The following is a 12,164-nucleotide window of genomic DNA, read 5'->3' on the forward strand; positions in this document are numbered from 1 at the left end:
AATAAGGAAATAATAGAAAATTGCATATATATACCAATATGCAATTTTTTTTCTTCTAAACGGTCCAGTCAACCTACCACCAATGTTCAAAAATTAAAGTAATTAGTAGAGGCATAAACAAGAGTATCTAAAAAGGGGTTATGCTGCTCTAAGTTACCTGTAAAGGATACACACCATCTTTAAAATAGAATTCAGGTTGGCTACTTTTGCTATGAAACCCAAGTTTCGTCTTAAGAACAACGCTTGTAATGATTATAAGTGCATCAAAGTGCTGGATGGCCGGAGCAAAACCTTCAGCATTCCTTATATAACCTAAAAAAAGTATCACCTACCCTCAGAATTCCTTAACTTGCTACAGTAAGGAAGGCCATGAGCAATATAGCCTTTCGATCCCGCTCCCACTCCCGATCCCGATACCGATTCCGACTCACCTCGAGCCGGCTCGCGAGCCGACGAACCGAACCTGGCTTTGGTCGAGCTCAGCTCGTTAAGGTAAACGAGCCGATTTCAGTGCTCGAGCTCGGCTCGAGCTCGATAGATAACGAATCGAACCGAGCTGGTACAGAGCCGCACTCGAGCCGCTCGCGAGCCAGCTCGGTTCGAAGCCACCCCTAAATAAAGGTGTAGTTCAAATAGCTCTTTCGGGAAAGCACAGTAACAAGGTCTACAAGTTCTACTTTTTTTATTTTCATTTACTGTATGCTAATTTTATGGGATTCTATTAACTTTTACCTCCATTGCAAGGAGCACAATTTAAGGGCAAGGACTAAAATATAAATTTGTTAAGTACTACAGAGGCAAGGATCACAGCTTTAGGAGCTTAGATGGTAAATTGCACAGAGCAAATTGCAAAGTACAAATGCCAAGTACTTCATTACTTTCCTTGACAGAAACAAATGGGGGTGAAGTTTGCATAGTCCTTAATAGGGTAGACCATAGCTAATATTCATTTCTGGATTATCATTTTCACACGGGTCAACCAAATATTTATTAATGGCCTATCACCTGCGAACCAGTGAAACCAGAAAGGGGGCTTTCCAGGAAATTAAGAATTGTTTGAAACTTCAATAGCTAAAATAACATCTTATCACTCTTTAATCTAAGCATACAAATAGCCTCTTCAGCAGATAAGTTAACAAATGAAAACAAATGGACTAACATCTTTCTTTACACAGAAACCAAAAGTATTTTCATAAAACGAATGATGTGACAAAAGGGGTAAAAAATGGTCGGCTTTTCTCTCTCACTCATGCAAAATAACAACTAAATAAATTCAGCTTCATTATAAATACCAAATCTGTTCTCTTTGAATGGTACACAATTCCCGTTTGAAGTCACCACAGGAAAGCAATCAGTCTTCTGCAAAATGGAAACACTAAATCATAAAACATAAAAGAGACACACAAGAGTGTGGGCAAGAAACAAGAGTTGATATCTCAAAGAGAATGATAGGGTTCACCAAAAAAAAACAAAGGTCTCAGAAGCTTCAGATTGGACATTACATAGATCTATGAGTGTGGTTTCAATAGATATCCACCTTCAGAGTTTTAAGGATTGAAAATTGAGCCCCAAAAAATTAATTGGTCTGGATTCATGTTTTGCTTCACCTACGCAACTTACATACTATTAGTGCATAAGAAATTACTTCCTCATGAGACTCTAATCAAATCCAACTCCAAACTAGCATATGGAGCTAATAATAGACGAATCAAAATTAGAATCTGACTGTCAGGATAACTAAGGTCAGATCCTCCACTGTCATAGTACCCAAGCTAATAACCTTATCATACATCTGGGTTCAACTTAACAAGGGTGAGGTTGGCATCAGTAAGTTGAAGTACAGTTGGTTTTGATAACAGGGTACACAAATAAAAATAAATGTTCAGAAGACTAAGAGGAAATATCCTCAGTAAGAATAGATCATTTGTTTAAGTTATACATTTATCTAGATCCATGCTGTAAAGATATTGAAAACTGCTGAACTTCTTCAAATAAACAAGCTTAAGCTACAAACAGAGGATTACTTAAATAAAAGACCAACTGAGAGAGCTCACCAATGCCTATGCTGCTCTAGGGATAATTTGGATTGGTGCTACCCATAAATCCTACCAAAATGATTTGCTTCACTCCCATGATCATAGGTACACAAAATATTAAATTCATCCAAGATACACAGATGAAAATTGCATATAACAGAAATAGGTGGGCAAAAAATTATTTACTAATATCAATGTGGTTCTTTCTGACCAATCCAGTCAACCTACCACCAAATGTTAAAAAAATTAAATAAGTAATATAAGACAAAAGTAAGGTATCTGAAAGGGCTTATGCTGCTCAAAGATATACACCATCCTTAACATAGAAATCAGGTCAGCCACCTTTGCTTGAAGCAAACCCAAGTTTCATTGGAGGAACAAACACTTGTAGAGATTATAAGTGCATCAAAGCCCAGGATGGCAGGACCAAAACTTTCAGCATACCTTATATCACCTACATAGACATCTTTTGCCCCTCCTTATCTCATCCTTACTCTCTTCTTCTGCCCAGACCTCAATATTGTACAAAAAAAAAAAAAACAAAAAACTCAAATCTTTGATAGAATAGACTTCTTTCTTTACAAAGAAACCAAAAGTATTTTCATAAAATGAATGATGTAACGAAAGAGTTGATTCTCTGTACAAAAGGAGCAATAAACGAATTCAAAGCTAACAAATTAGATACATGAAAAATAAATCTCAACAAACACATTTCTCATTCAACCCATATACGATTCCAGCGAAGCTGTTAGCCTCCAGCCCAAACTTCCGTGACACTATTAGTGCATAAGAAATTACTTCCTCATGAGACTCTAATCAAATCCAACTCCAAACTAGCATATGGAGCTAATAATAGACGAATCAAAATTAGAATCTGACTGTCAGGATAACTAAGGTCAGATCCTCCACTGTCATAGTACCCAAGCTAATAACCTTATCATACATCTGGGTTCAACTTAACAAGAGTGAGGTTGGCATCAGTAAGTTGAAGTACAGTTGGTTTTGATAACAGGGTACACAAATAAAAATAAATGTTCAGAAGACTAAGAGGAAATATCCTCGGTAAGCATAGATCATTTGTTTAAGTTATACGTTTATCTAGATCCATGCTGAAAAGATATTGAAAACTGCTGAACTTTTTCAAATAAACAAGGTTAAACTACAAACAGAGGATTACATAAATAAAAGACCAACTGAGAGAGCTTACCAATGTATTATTCCCATTGCCTAAGCTGTTCTAAGGATAATTTGGATTGGTGCTGCCCATAAATCCTACCAAAATGATTTGCTTCACTCCCATGATCTTAGCTACACAAAATATTAAATTCATCCAAGATAGACAGAGGAAAATTGCATATACTAGAAAAAGGTTGGCAAACAAATTATTTACCAATATCAATGTAGTTCTTTCTGACTAATCCAGTCAACCTACCACCAAATGTTAAAAAAAATAAATAAGTAATATAAGACAAAAGTAAGGTATCTGAAAGGGCTTATGCTGCAGTAAGATATAAACCATCCTTAATATAGAAATCAGGTCAGCCACCTTTGCTTGAAGCAAACCCAAGTTTCATTGGAGGAACAAACACTTATAGAGATTATAAGTGCATCAAAGCCCTGGATGGCTGGACCAAAACTTTCGGCATACCTTATATCACCTACAAAAACATCATTTGCCCCTCCCTATGTCATCCTTACTCTCTTCTTCTGCCCAGAACTCAATATTTGTACAAAAAAAAAAAAAAAAAACTCAAATCTGTGACTGAATAGACATCTTTCTTTACAGAGAAACCAAAAGTATTTTCATAAAATGAATGATGTAACGAAAGAGTTGATTCTCTGTACAAAAGGAGCAATAAACGAATTCAAGCTAAGTAATTAGATACATGAAAAATAAATCTCAACAAACACATTTCTCATTCAACCCATATACGATTCCAGCGAAGCTGTTAGCCTCCAATTCAAACTTCCGTGACATCTTGATAAAAGTCTGACAAGTGAGAAGACTGTCTGAGCCAGCCTGGTGGGCATTGCCCGCTGCGCGCTCCACCTGCAGCAGCTTCGCCAGCCGCTCTAGCCCGCCGTAGAGCTTCCTCTTGGAACCAATATACTTCACGTCGAACAGGGACGACCCAAAGAGAGAAGTCAACAATTCCATGAAGTCGGTCAAGAGTTCAGGTAAGCTGCTCTGCGTCAAAATCTTGACGAGATAGCCGAAATCGTAGGAGCCGTGGAAACTGACCCAATGAACGCCGCCGTTACCAACAAGCCCGGAGGAGAACATCAAATCAGCGAAGTGGAGGGAAGAAATCCCCTCCCTCCTGTTCCGTTCAAAATCGATGCCATTCTCTTTCAGCATCGAGATGGTGCTGGGAGCATGGAGACTGCGGGAGACGTCAAAGTCGGAGAAGTTGAACTCCCAGGCGTAACGGCAGTTGGTACCCAGATGAGGGAGGTTTCCGTCGGCATCACAGAGAGTGAGTCCGAGCTGAATGAGCTTCAAAGCGTCTACATTCAACTTGAGCACCTGGTAACGGACTTGTGGGTGGTTTCTTTCACGGACGGAGGGCGACTGAAAAACACACCCAGGGAACTCGGTGTCCATGGAGACGTAGTGGAACCGAGGAAGCAAAGATTTGATCAGCTCAAATTCAGAGACAACATTTTGAGCCCACACCCGCCGGATCAGGATGACCGGCTTCTTCTCGTCGGCCGGCATTGCGAGACTATGGAATGATCGATGGAATGCAGTGTGATTTCGGAAGGAATGGCAGCGACTGGAGTAAGCAAGAAAGTGATAGTGTCTGTGCGGAGGGTTGTCAGTTAAATAGAATCGCGCGGCCGCGTAGATTTCAATCCTAATTCCTAATCGTTTTAGTATGTTGATTTGGGAAAGTCCTCTAGACGCGTTTCGCGCTCGAAAATAGCGGCGCCAATGTTAGAATCAGTTTACTTCGTTTTAAGAAACTCATTTCTAATTTGAATCCGTGTCTGAATCTCAATATTGCCTTTACTAACCTTTCTTTAACCTTTTAACAAATTTCATTCCTAATTGAGATTTTGAATTCCTTAGTATTTGCTGTCTTTGGCAACTTCCCTGATATGATCTGACCCAACTCCATCCGAAAACCCCGGATGGGTTACTACTGATTGAGTTATTATATATCTATTTAATTAATTTATTTAATTTCTTTTTACCCCCCAATACAACTTGAGGGTAAATGTTAAAATAGATTTTTTTTAAAAATAAATAAATATTTTTGGAATTAAATTATGTAATAAATTAAGAAATTAAGGACAAATCTATAAAAAGATTGAATTGTCATGATTTTTTTTAAAATAAAAAAAATACTATTTTTTATTTCTTAAATTAAGAATTTTTAAATTTACAATTAAGGAACCAAATAATATTTTTTGGCCTATTAATAGGTTTATATTCGTGTAAATTTCATCTGGATTCAATAAAACTTTTTCCTCTCTTCTTATGTTAGTGAATTTGGCTTCTAAGTAGGGGTGGCATCTAATCAAGCCAAGCCCGAACCTGCTTATGTTCAAACTAGGTTTTATTTAAATATTTCAAACTCGAGCTAGAGCCTAATAATTTTAATCGAGCTCAAGCCTAATAATTTTAACTAGGTTCGAGATCCAACCTATATTTAAAACTTTTCATAAAAAACATGTCTCAATTTGGATACTGAATTCCGTGGGCCTTGGAGGTTTATCCACTTTAAGTGCCAAGTAAAGGTCCATGCACGATGCACCCGTGGGAATTTTCACCTTGCAATCACCATAATTATCTCTAATGAGAGGAATAATATAGGAGGAATCAAAATTTGGAAAAAATAAAGTTTGAACAACTGAAAAATAAACAACAACCTTACTAAAACATGCAATGAAGCCAAATATCGAACATTTTACCCATGTAAATAAATTCAAACAAATAAATCAACATGTCATTATAATTTTTACTGTGGGCTTAAATTATAACACATAAGCGATTTATATCACTTTATGATGGAATCAAAATATGTATATAAAATAATTTTCTAAGCTTGTGGGCAACTAATTTTTTTTTAAACAAAATATTTATGTCCCTCCCTGATTAATCACTTAAATATGACATTTTACCCTGTGGAGTTAAATTATTGTATTTTAATGATTAATCACATTTTTTATGTCATTAATTTTATGTGAATAAGCTTAATGTCACTGAAAATTTCATAATTAAGAATATTGTGATTATTACTCAATTATTCAAATATAAAAAAATATGACACTAAAATAATTGACTAAAATTTATGCCAATTATTAATTCCTCATATTTAGGTCAACAAAAAATATGCATAAAATCCTAAATAAAAATCTTCATAAGATAAAAATTATTATAAATTATTTAATATATATATATATATAATTTAATTTATTTATATTAATACTATTTTATGTTTGTAAATGAAGGAGACAATGTTATAAATATAATTTAAATAAGTAATACCTTTCCAACATTCTCTAAGAAAGTTTATAATTGCAACACTTTTCTCAACTAAATTAATAAATTCGATGAAATTTTTTTACACTTTTTGTCGGGAAATTCATTGAAAATGTCCATTAAAATTCACCCCCCCAAAAAAAAAACACTTCATGAGCGGAAATTTTTTTTAGGAAATGTTTTTTCGAATGAAATTGAAAATTGACTAGCAGAAATAGATATGCGATAACAAATTTTTCAAAGAACTAAGATTCTTGAACAACTTTAGTTGTAGTATAAATTCCATCTTCTAAGAGAAATTTAAAATCTTTTAAGAGAAAACAAAATTGCAACAAGTAAAAATGGTCATTAAACATAGTATGAGATGAAAGGTTACATTGACCAAACCATTTAATTTATTAGGCAAAGAGAAAGGGAGACACCAGTTGATCATATAACAAGTCTTCACCTCTATGTTCCCTGACATGATTAGACCATTTGAATCGTTGCCCATCACCAAAGTTTAGTCAATATCTTTTCTTCCTTTTCTCTCCCAAATACTCGCTCTGCATGAGAAAACAAGTATTCGTTCACTTGAAGAAAAACCATACCAGAATTGCCACCTTTTTTTCATATTTGAGACAGTTTAGTGAAGATTTATGTTTGTTTGTTTGTTTGCTACAAAGTATCTATCAAGGAAGCAAAGGCGGAAGATTCTGAGTTCCACAAAGAGACGGCCGGTCACGTTTTGTCACTTCCATACAGCATCACGACTAATAACGACATCGGTATCTTCACAAAAAAAACCAAACATTTCTTTATCAAATCGTGAAGTTGGTTCCAAAATGTTTCAAACATGTGTTGAGTTTCAAAAATATGTACCTAAACACTATTTTTCATGAATGGCAATTTCGAAATAATTCTAAATACGTTGCCTCGTTTTAATAACATATACTGAAGATGATCTTCCTTATATTCACTTCTCACTTTCTTTTCCCAAAAGACACACACACTCGCCATGGCCATGACCCTCAGACTCTCTTCATCTCTCTTCTTCCCACCCTCCATCACTACCTGCGGAAAGCCACAACCACCGCCTCTCGTCCCCCTCTGGACCCACCACTCTCCTTCATTATCTTCCACCACTCTCCGCCGCGTTGTCTCTCCGTCGACGTCCGTCACCACCCTCGACTCTCCCGTTCCGCCTGTCGTGACAACTGACGACGACGACGACGATGCAGTCTCCGCATTCTGGGACTATCAGTTCCTCTTCGTTTCCCAGCGAGCTGAATCCGTCACACCCATTTCGCTACGCGTGGTCGAGGGTGCGATCCCTGCCGACTTCCAGTCGGGGACGTATTACCTGGCGGGACCGGGGCTCTTCACCGACGACCACGGATCCACCGTGCATCCCCTCGACGGCCACGGATACATCCGAGCTTTCTCGGTCGACGGGAGCTCTGGCGAGGTGAGGTTCTCGGCGAGGTACGTCGCAACGGAGGCGCGGATGGAGGAGCAGGAGGAGACGAGCGGGCGGTGGAGGTTCACGCACCGAGGACCCTTTTCGGTTCTCAAAGGAGGGAAGAAGATCGGCAACGTCAAGGTAATGAAGAACGTCGCCAACACCAGCGTGGTGAAGTGGGGGCCGCGCTTGCTGTGCCTATGGGAAGGCGGGTTCCCCTATGAGATCGCACAAGGGACGCTGGATACGATCGGGTTGTTCGATGTGATTGACGCTCAAGATCTTCCGGTCCAGGATCGGGTCGATCGAGGCTGGCCGAACCTTTTCTTAGATATTGCGACCAGGTTCTTGAAACCTGTACTTCATGGTAAGATTCTTCTTATGTAAGAGTCGTCTTCTACAAGTGTCCATAATGTCAGTGGAAAATCCTCTGTTCTCGTCTCTTCCTCCGTAGTGGCCTGCAGAGGTGACAAAACTCGAGTACCGGCAACAGTTATCGTCACAAAGCTTTACCCTGTGCCGCGTTATACTATTTTTTCCTATAAAAAACACCGAGTTCAATCGTCCACTTGAGTGCTGCCATTATTTTTCTGCTTGATTTTAAGAAGACTATGTAAATAAGATTGACGGTGGCAATGACGATGATGACGACCACGATGATGTGTATGTGCAGGAGTTTTTCAGATGCCACCCAAGAGACTCCTATCACATTACAAGATCGATGCTCGGAGAAATCGACTAATTATTGTCTCCTGTAACTCGGAGGACATGCTTCTTCCTCGCAGCAATTTCACCTTCTACGGTAATCATCTCGGTTCAGTATATGATAATATTGAGGGAATTGAAGTTTGAGTGCCCATTGTTTGTTGGTCGTTCTTGTAGAATTTGATACGAATTTCAAGCTTTTGACCAAGAGGGAGTTCAGCATTCCTGAGCATTTGATGATCCACGACTGGGCGTTCACGGATACCCATTATTTGATCTTCGGCAATCGAATCAGGCTGGATGTCCCTGGTGAGTTTGAGCTGGAAACCAGAGAATCCAATAGGATTATTTTAGGAAACTTCGATTTCGTCATTAAGTCTTGAACGCTTTTTATTACAGGATCATTGCTAGCCGTCTTTGGCTTTTCTCCAATGATTTCAGCGTTGTCCGTCGACTCGAGACGGCCAACGTCCCCCGTCTACTTGCTCCCGAGATTTTCCGACGAAAAGAGTCACCGGGACTGGAGAGTGCCGGTAGAAGCTCCCTCGCAACATTGGCTAATACATGCAGGCAACGCGTTCGAACAGAGAGACAGCGCCGGCAATCTGGAGATTAAAATGTACGCAGCGGCTTGCTCCTACCAGTGGTTCAATTTCCAGAAAATGTTTGGTGAGTGACTCAGAAATACAACTTCCAGAGCTCAAAGCCACAGGTGATAATTCTGGGACTAACAGCTGATTCTGAGCAGGATATGACTGGCAGAGCGGCAAACTAGATCCTACATTCATGAACCCAAGAGACGGACGAGAGAAGCTTCTACCTCACCTCGTCCAGGTAAAATCGGAAGCCATCTTCAGCTGTATTACTGATTTTAGTAGAAATCGTAGCCCAGTCTTGACGAAACCTCAAACGCAGGTAACGGTGGCACTAAATGAGAAAAGAGGTTCTGAGGAATGTTCCATCGAACCGTTGAATCAATGGAACAGATCCTCTGATTTTCCGGCCATTAACCCAGAATTCGCTGGCACCCAAAACAAGTTCATCTATGCCAGCACCTGCTCAGGATCTCGCCGTTTCTTGCCGCATTTCCCATTTGACAGTGTAACCAAAATAAACGTTCAAGATGGAGTGGTAACGACATGGACCACCAGACGCCGGCGATTTGTCGGAGAACCCATTTTCGTTCCCAAAGGAACTGATGAGGATGATGGTTACCTTCTATTAGTTGAGGTACGTTCTATCTATCAAATCAAAGTAGAAAAAAAAAGGTTTAGACAGGAGAGGTTTTATCTCTAGACAGACAAATCGTATTACTAATGGTGATTCTGTCTTTGCAGTATGCTGTATCAATACAGAGATGTTACCTTGTTGTATTGGACGCTAAATCCATAGGAAATGCAGACGCTCTTGTGGCAAGACTAGAAGTCCCCAGAAACCTTAACTTTCCTCTCGGCTTCCATGGATTCTGGGCTGCAACAAAATGATTTCTGCAGCTCAATATAAAGGTGATTTCTAGTTTATACTACAACCCACGACTGCCTTACAAGTAAATACTGCTCAGTCCCAGAACTGATTTTGCTATTCCATTGATGCATTCAGGGCTTCAAGAGATGCTGCTTTGCAGAGGCAATCTTCAACAGCAGAGCCAACTTCATAAAACTTCAATTTGTACCAACCCAAATGTTGCCAACTTTGATAATACAAAAGAAATAAGCAAAATGATGAATAAGATGACTCATTTATTCATCAAGAGAGAAGTAATAAATGAATGAAATTGACTCGAGCCAATCTTCAAGAAGAAATGAGAAAGAGCAAACAAGGGTGGTGAAAAAAGTGTCATTTGGGATGTTAGTTTGGCATGAACCAGGCTGGTGTGTTGATGGACAGATCAAATGTACAGCACAGGGGTAACAGAAGCACACACCCAAACAGTAACTGATCAAATTTATGTTCAAGCATGAACAGAAAGAACTTACCAGCAGTATATTCTCCATTGAAGGAAAAAAAAAAAAAACATTGTTGCCACCTCTGTTTTGAGAAGATCAGAAATATAAATGCATTTAAAATTGAAGAATTGCAGACAAGGTTAGTGAACACTGGCCGAACTCTGCCATGCATATTCCCAGCAAAGAAAGCTAGGATGGGATGCTGTGGGACTGGTTTTCCACGATTATCTCAAAGGGGTTTCTTAGGAATTCTTATGGTTGTTTCAGGGAGAGATGCATCCTTATGGGCGATCAGGATTGCACAGTACTTTGATGGTGTTCAAGCATAGGTCTTCGTGATCTGTTAAAGTGTATGAACCCTAGACACAAGATGTGGCATGAGAACGATTATCAGAGCAGCAAATGTATTACAATCTAATATTTGAATACCTTATGAGCTGAATTTGATCAACTTCCCATCTGAAGATTGTAATGCCAAAAGTATATTAGTTTGCTTAGTTTTTTTCTTAATTGACTGAATAAAGCAATTTGGTATATGAGTTGCCAATATACTTCAAAATATCTTATTAATTGCTCACTGCTCTCAGGTTGAACTATGTTAAAGAAATTATTGATATCAATATGATTAATGAGATTTGTTAAAGAGAAGGTATGAGTGAGTTTTACATGACTCTCACAAAAAGAAGTCTCATAGAGTAATAATAAATATTGCAAAATCTTCCAGGAATCTCATGGGAGGATGTCCGACAAAAGTGTTTCAGTTAAAAAGTGTTTTAGTTATTTCAATCTCCTATTTATGTTCAATTATTTAACTTTTCTATGACTTATCTTTACGTGTTAGACTTTGGGTGTAATTGGGACAAAAATATTTTAATTATAATTGGATTCTAGTTGTTTTTTTTATTATAAATAGAGGTTCATTGTACTTTGTTATAATCAAGTTAGTGAAGTATTTCTCCTTTCTAGAAATTCAATACGGTACTAGTGGGTTTTGTGAGTTGACTTGTCCAACCTACAAAGATAATGTGATCTTCTTTTGATTTATCATTAGTAGTTTAGGTTCGTCATCTACCTTTTTTCTTTCTTTCTTATCCTAACACCCGTTGTTTCCTTGGTGTTTGCACCTTCATACTAAATTTTTCATATTGAATATATTTTCCATCACAAAAAGAATTTTAACAATTAGAGTTTTTTACAAAGAGAAATTTATTTTTGAAACATCAAAGGTTAGATGATAAAAGAGGTTCGAACAATAACAAAAAACTTCAATTTTGAGCCCTTTAATGCCATTAAGAACTAGATTTTATATGGAGAATTATATGTCAAAAGAAGTATTTGTAAGTTTAATTTTTAACCTATTAAACCAATTCTCAATCAGAGTTTTTGAGAGTGAGATATCAATATTAAAAGAGCCACTGGTTATGCTAGCTAAAGAATAAAGAGTACACAGTTAAGCCAAATTGCGGAGTTTGAAATTTATTATATTCTTTCTCTCAAAAGAATTATATTTCATTAAAAAAAACTATACTTGAACGAAAGACATCAAA

The 12,164-nt window shown here is 37.9% G+C and overlaps 2 protein-coding genes across 2 annotated transcripts; one reads left to right on the plus strand and one right to left on the minus strand.

Annotated features, from left to right (window-relative positions):
* Positions 1-3,936: 3,936 nt before the first annotated feature.
* On the minus strand, positions 3,937-4,755 carry LOC137948554 (probable CCR4-associated factor 1 homolog 11). Its single transcript, XM_068794642.1, has one exon. It carries the CDS (start codon positions 4,753-4,755, stop codon positions 3,937-3,939), a length of 819 nt encoding a protein of 272 aa, XP_068650743.1.
* A 2,767-nt stretch (positions 4,756-7,522) lies between these two features.
* Positions 7,523-10,704, plus strand: LOC137948555 (carotenoid cleavage dioxygenase 7, chloroplastic). The gene is made up of 8 exons (XM_068794643.1): positions 7,523-8,333; positions 8,640-8,768; positions 8,849-8,980; positions 9,071-9,340; positions 9,420-9,505; positions 9,587-9,901; positions 10,009-10,176; positions 10,271-10,704. Exons 1-7 carry the CDS (start codon positions 7,523-7,525, stop codon positions 10,153-10,155), a joined length of 1,890 nt encoding a protein of 629 aa, XP_068650744.1. The 3' UTR covers positions 10,156-10,176; positions 10,271-10,704.
* The last annotated feature ends 1,460 nt before the right edge of the window (positions 10,705-12,164 follow it).

This window comes from Aristolochia californica, unplaced genomic scaffold (assembly GCF_029961685.1).
Source record: "Aristolochia californica isolate CCGP_79_NKW_82.1479 unplaced genomic scaffold, dmAriCali1.0.hap1 SCAF_13, whole genome shotgun sequence".
NCBI classification, from domain to species: domain Eukaryota; kingdom Viridiplantae; phylum Streptophyta; class Magnoliopsida; order Piperales; family Aristolochiaceae; genus Aristolochia; species Aristolochia californica.

Coding starts and splice junctions, on each gene's coding strand:
- LOC137948555 (XM_068794643.1), top strand. CDS start 7,523: ATGGCCATGACCCTCAGACTCTCTTCATCTCTCTTCTTCCCACCCTCC. Junction 8,769..8,848: donor CAGCAATTTCACCTTCTACG/GTAATCATCTCG, acceptor TCGTTCTTGTAG/AATTTGATACGAATTTCAAG. Junction 8,981..9,070: donor AATCAGGCTGGATGTCCCTG/GTGAGTTTGAGC, acceptor TTTTTATTACAG/GATCATTGCTAGCCGTCTTT.
- LOC137948554 (XM_068794642.1), bottom strand. CDS start 4,755: ATGCCGGCCGACGAGAAGAAGCCGGTCATCCTGATCCGGCGGGTGTGG.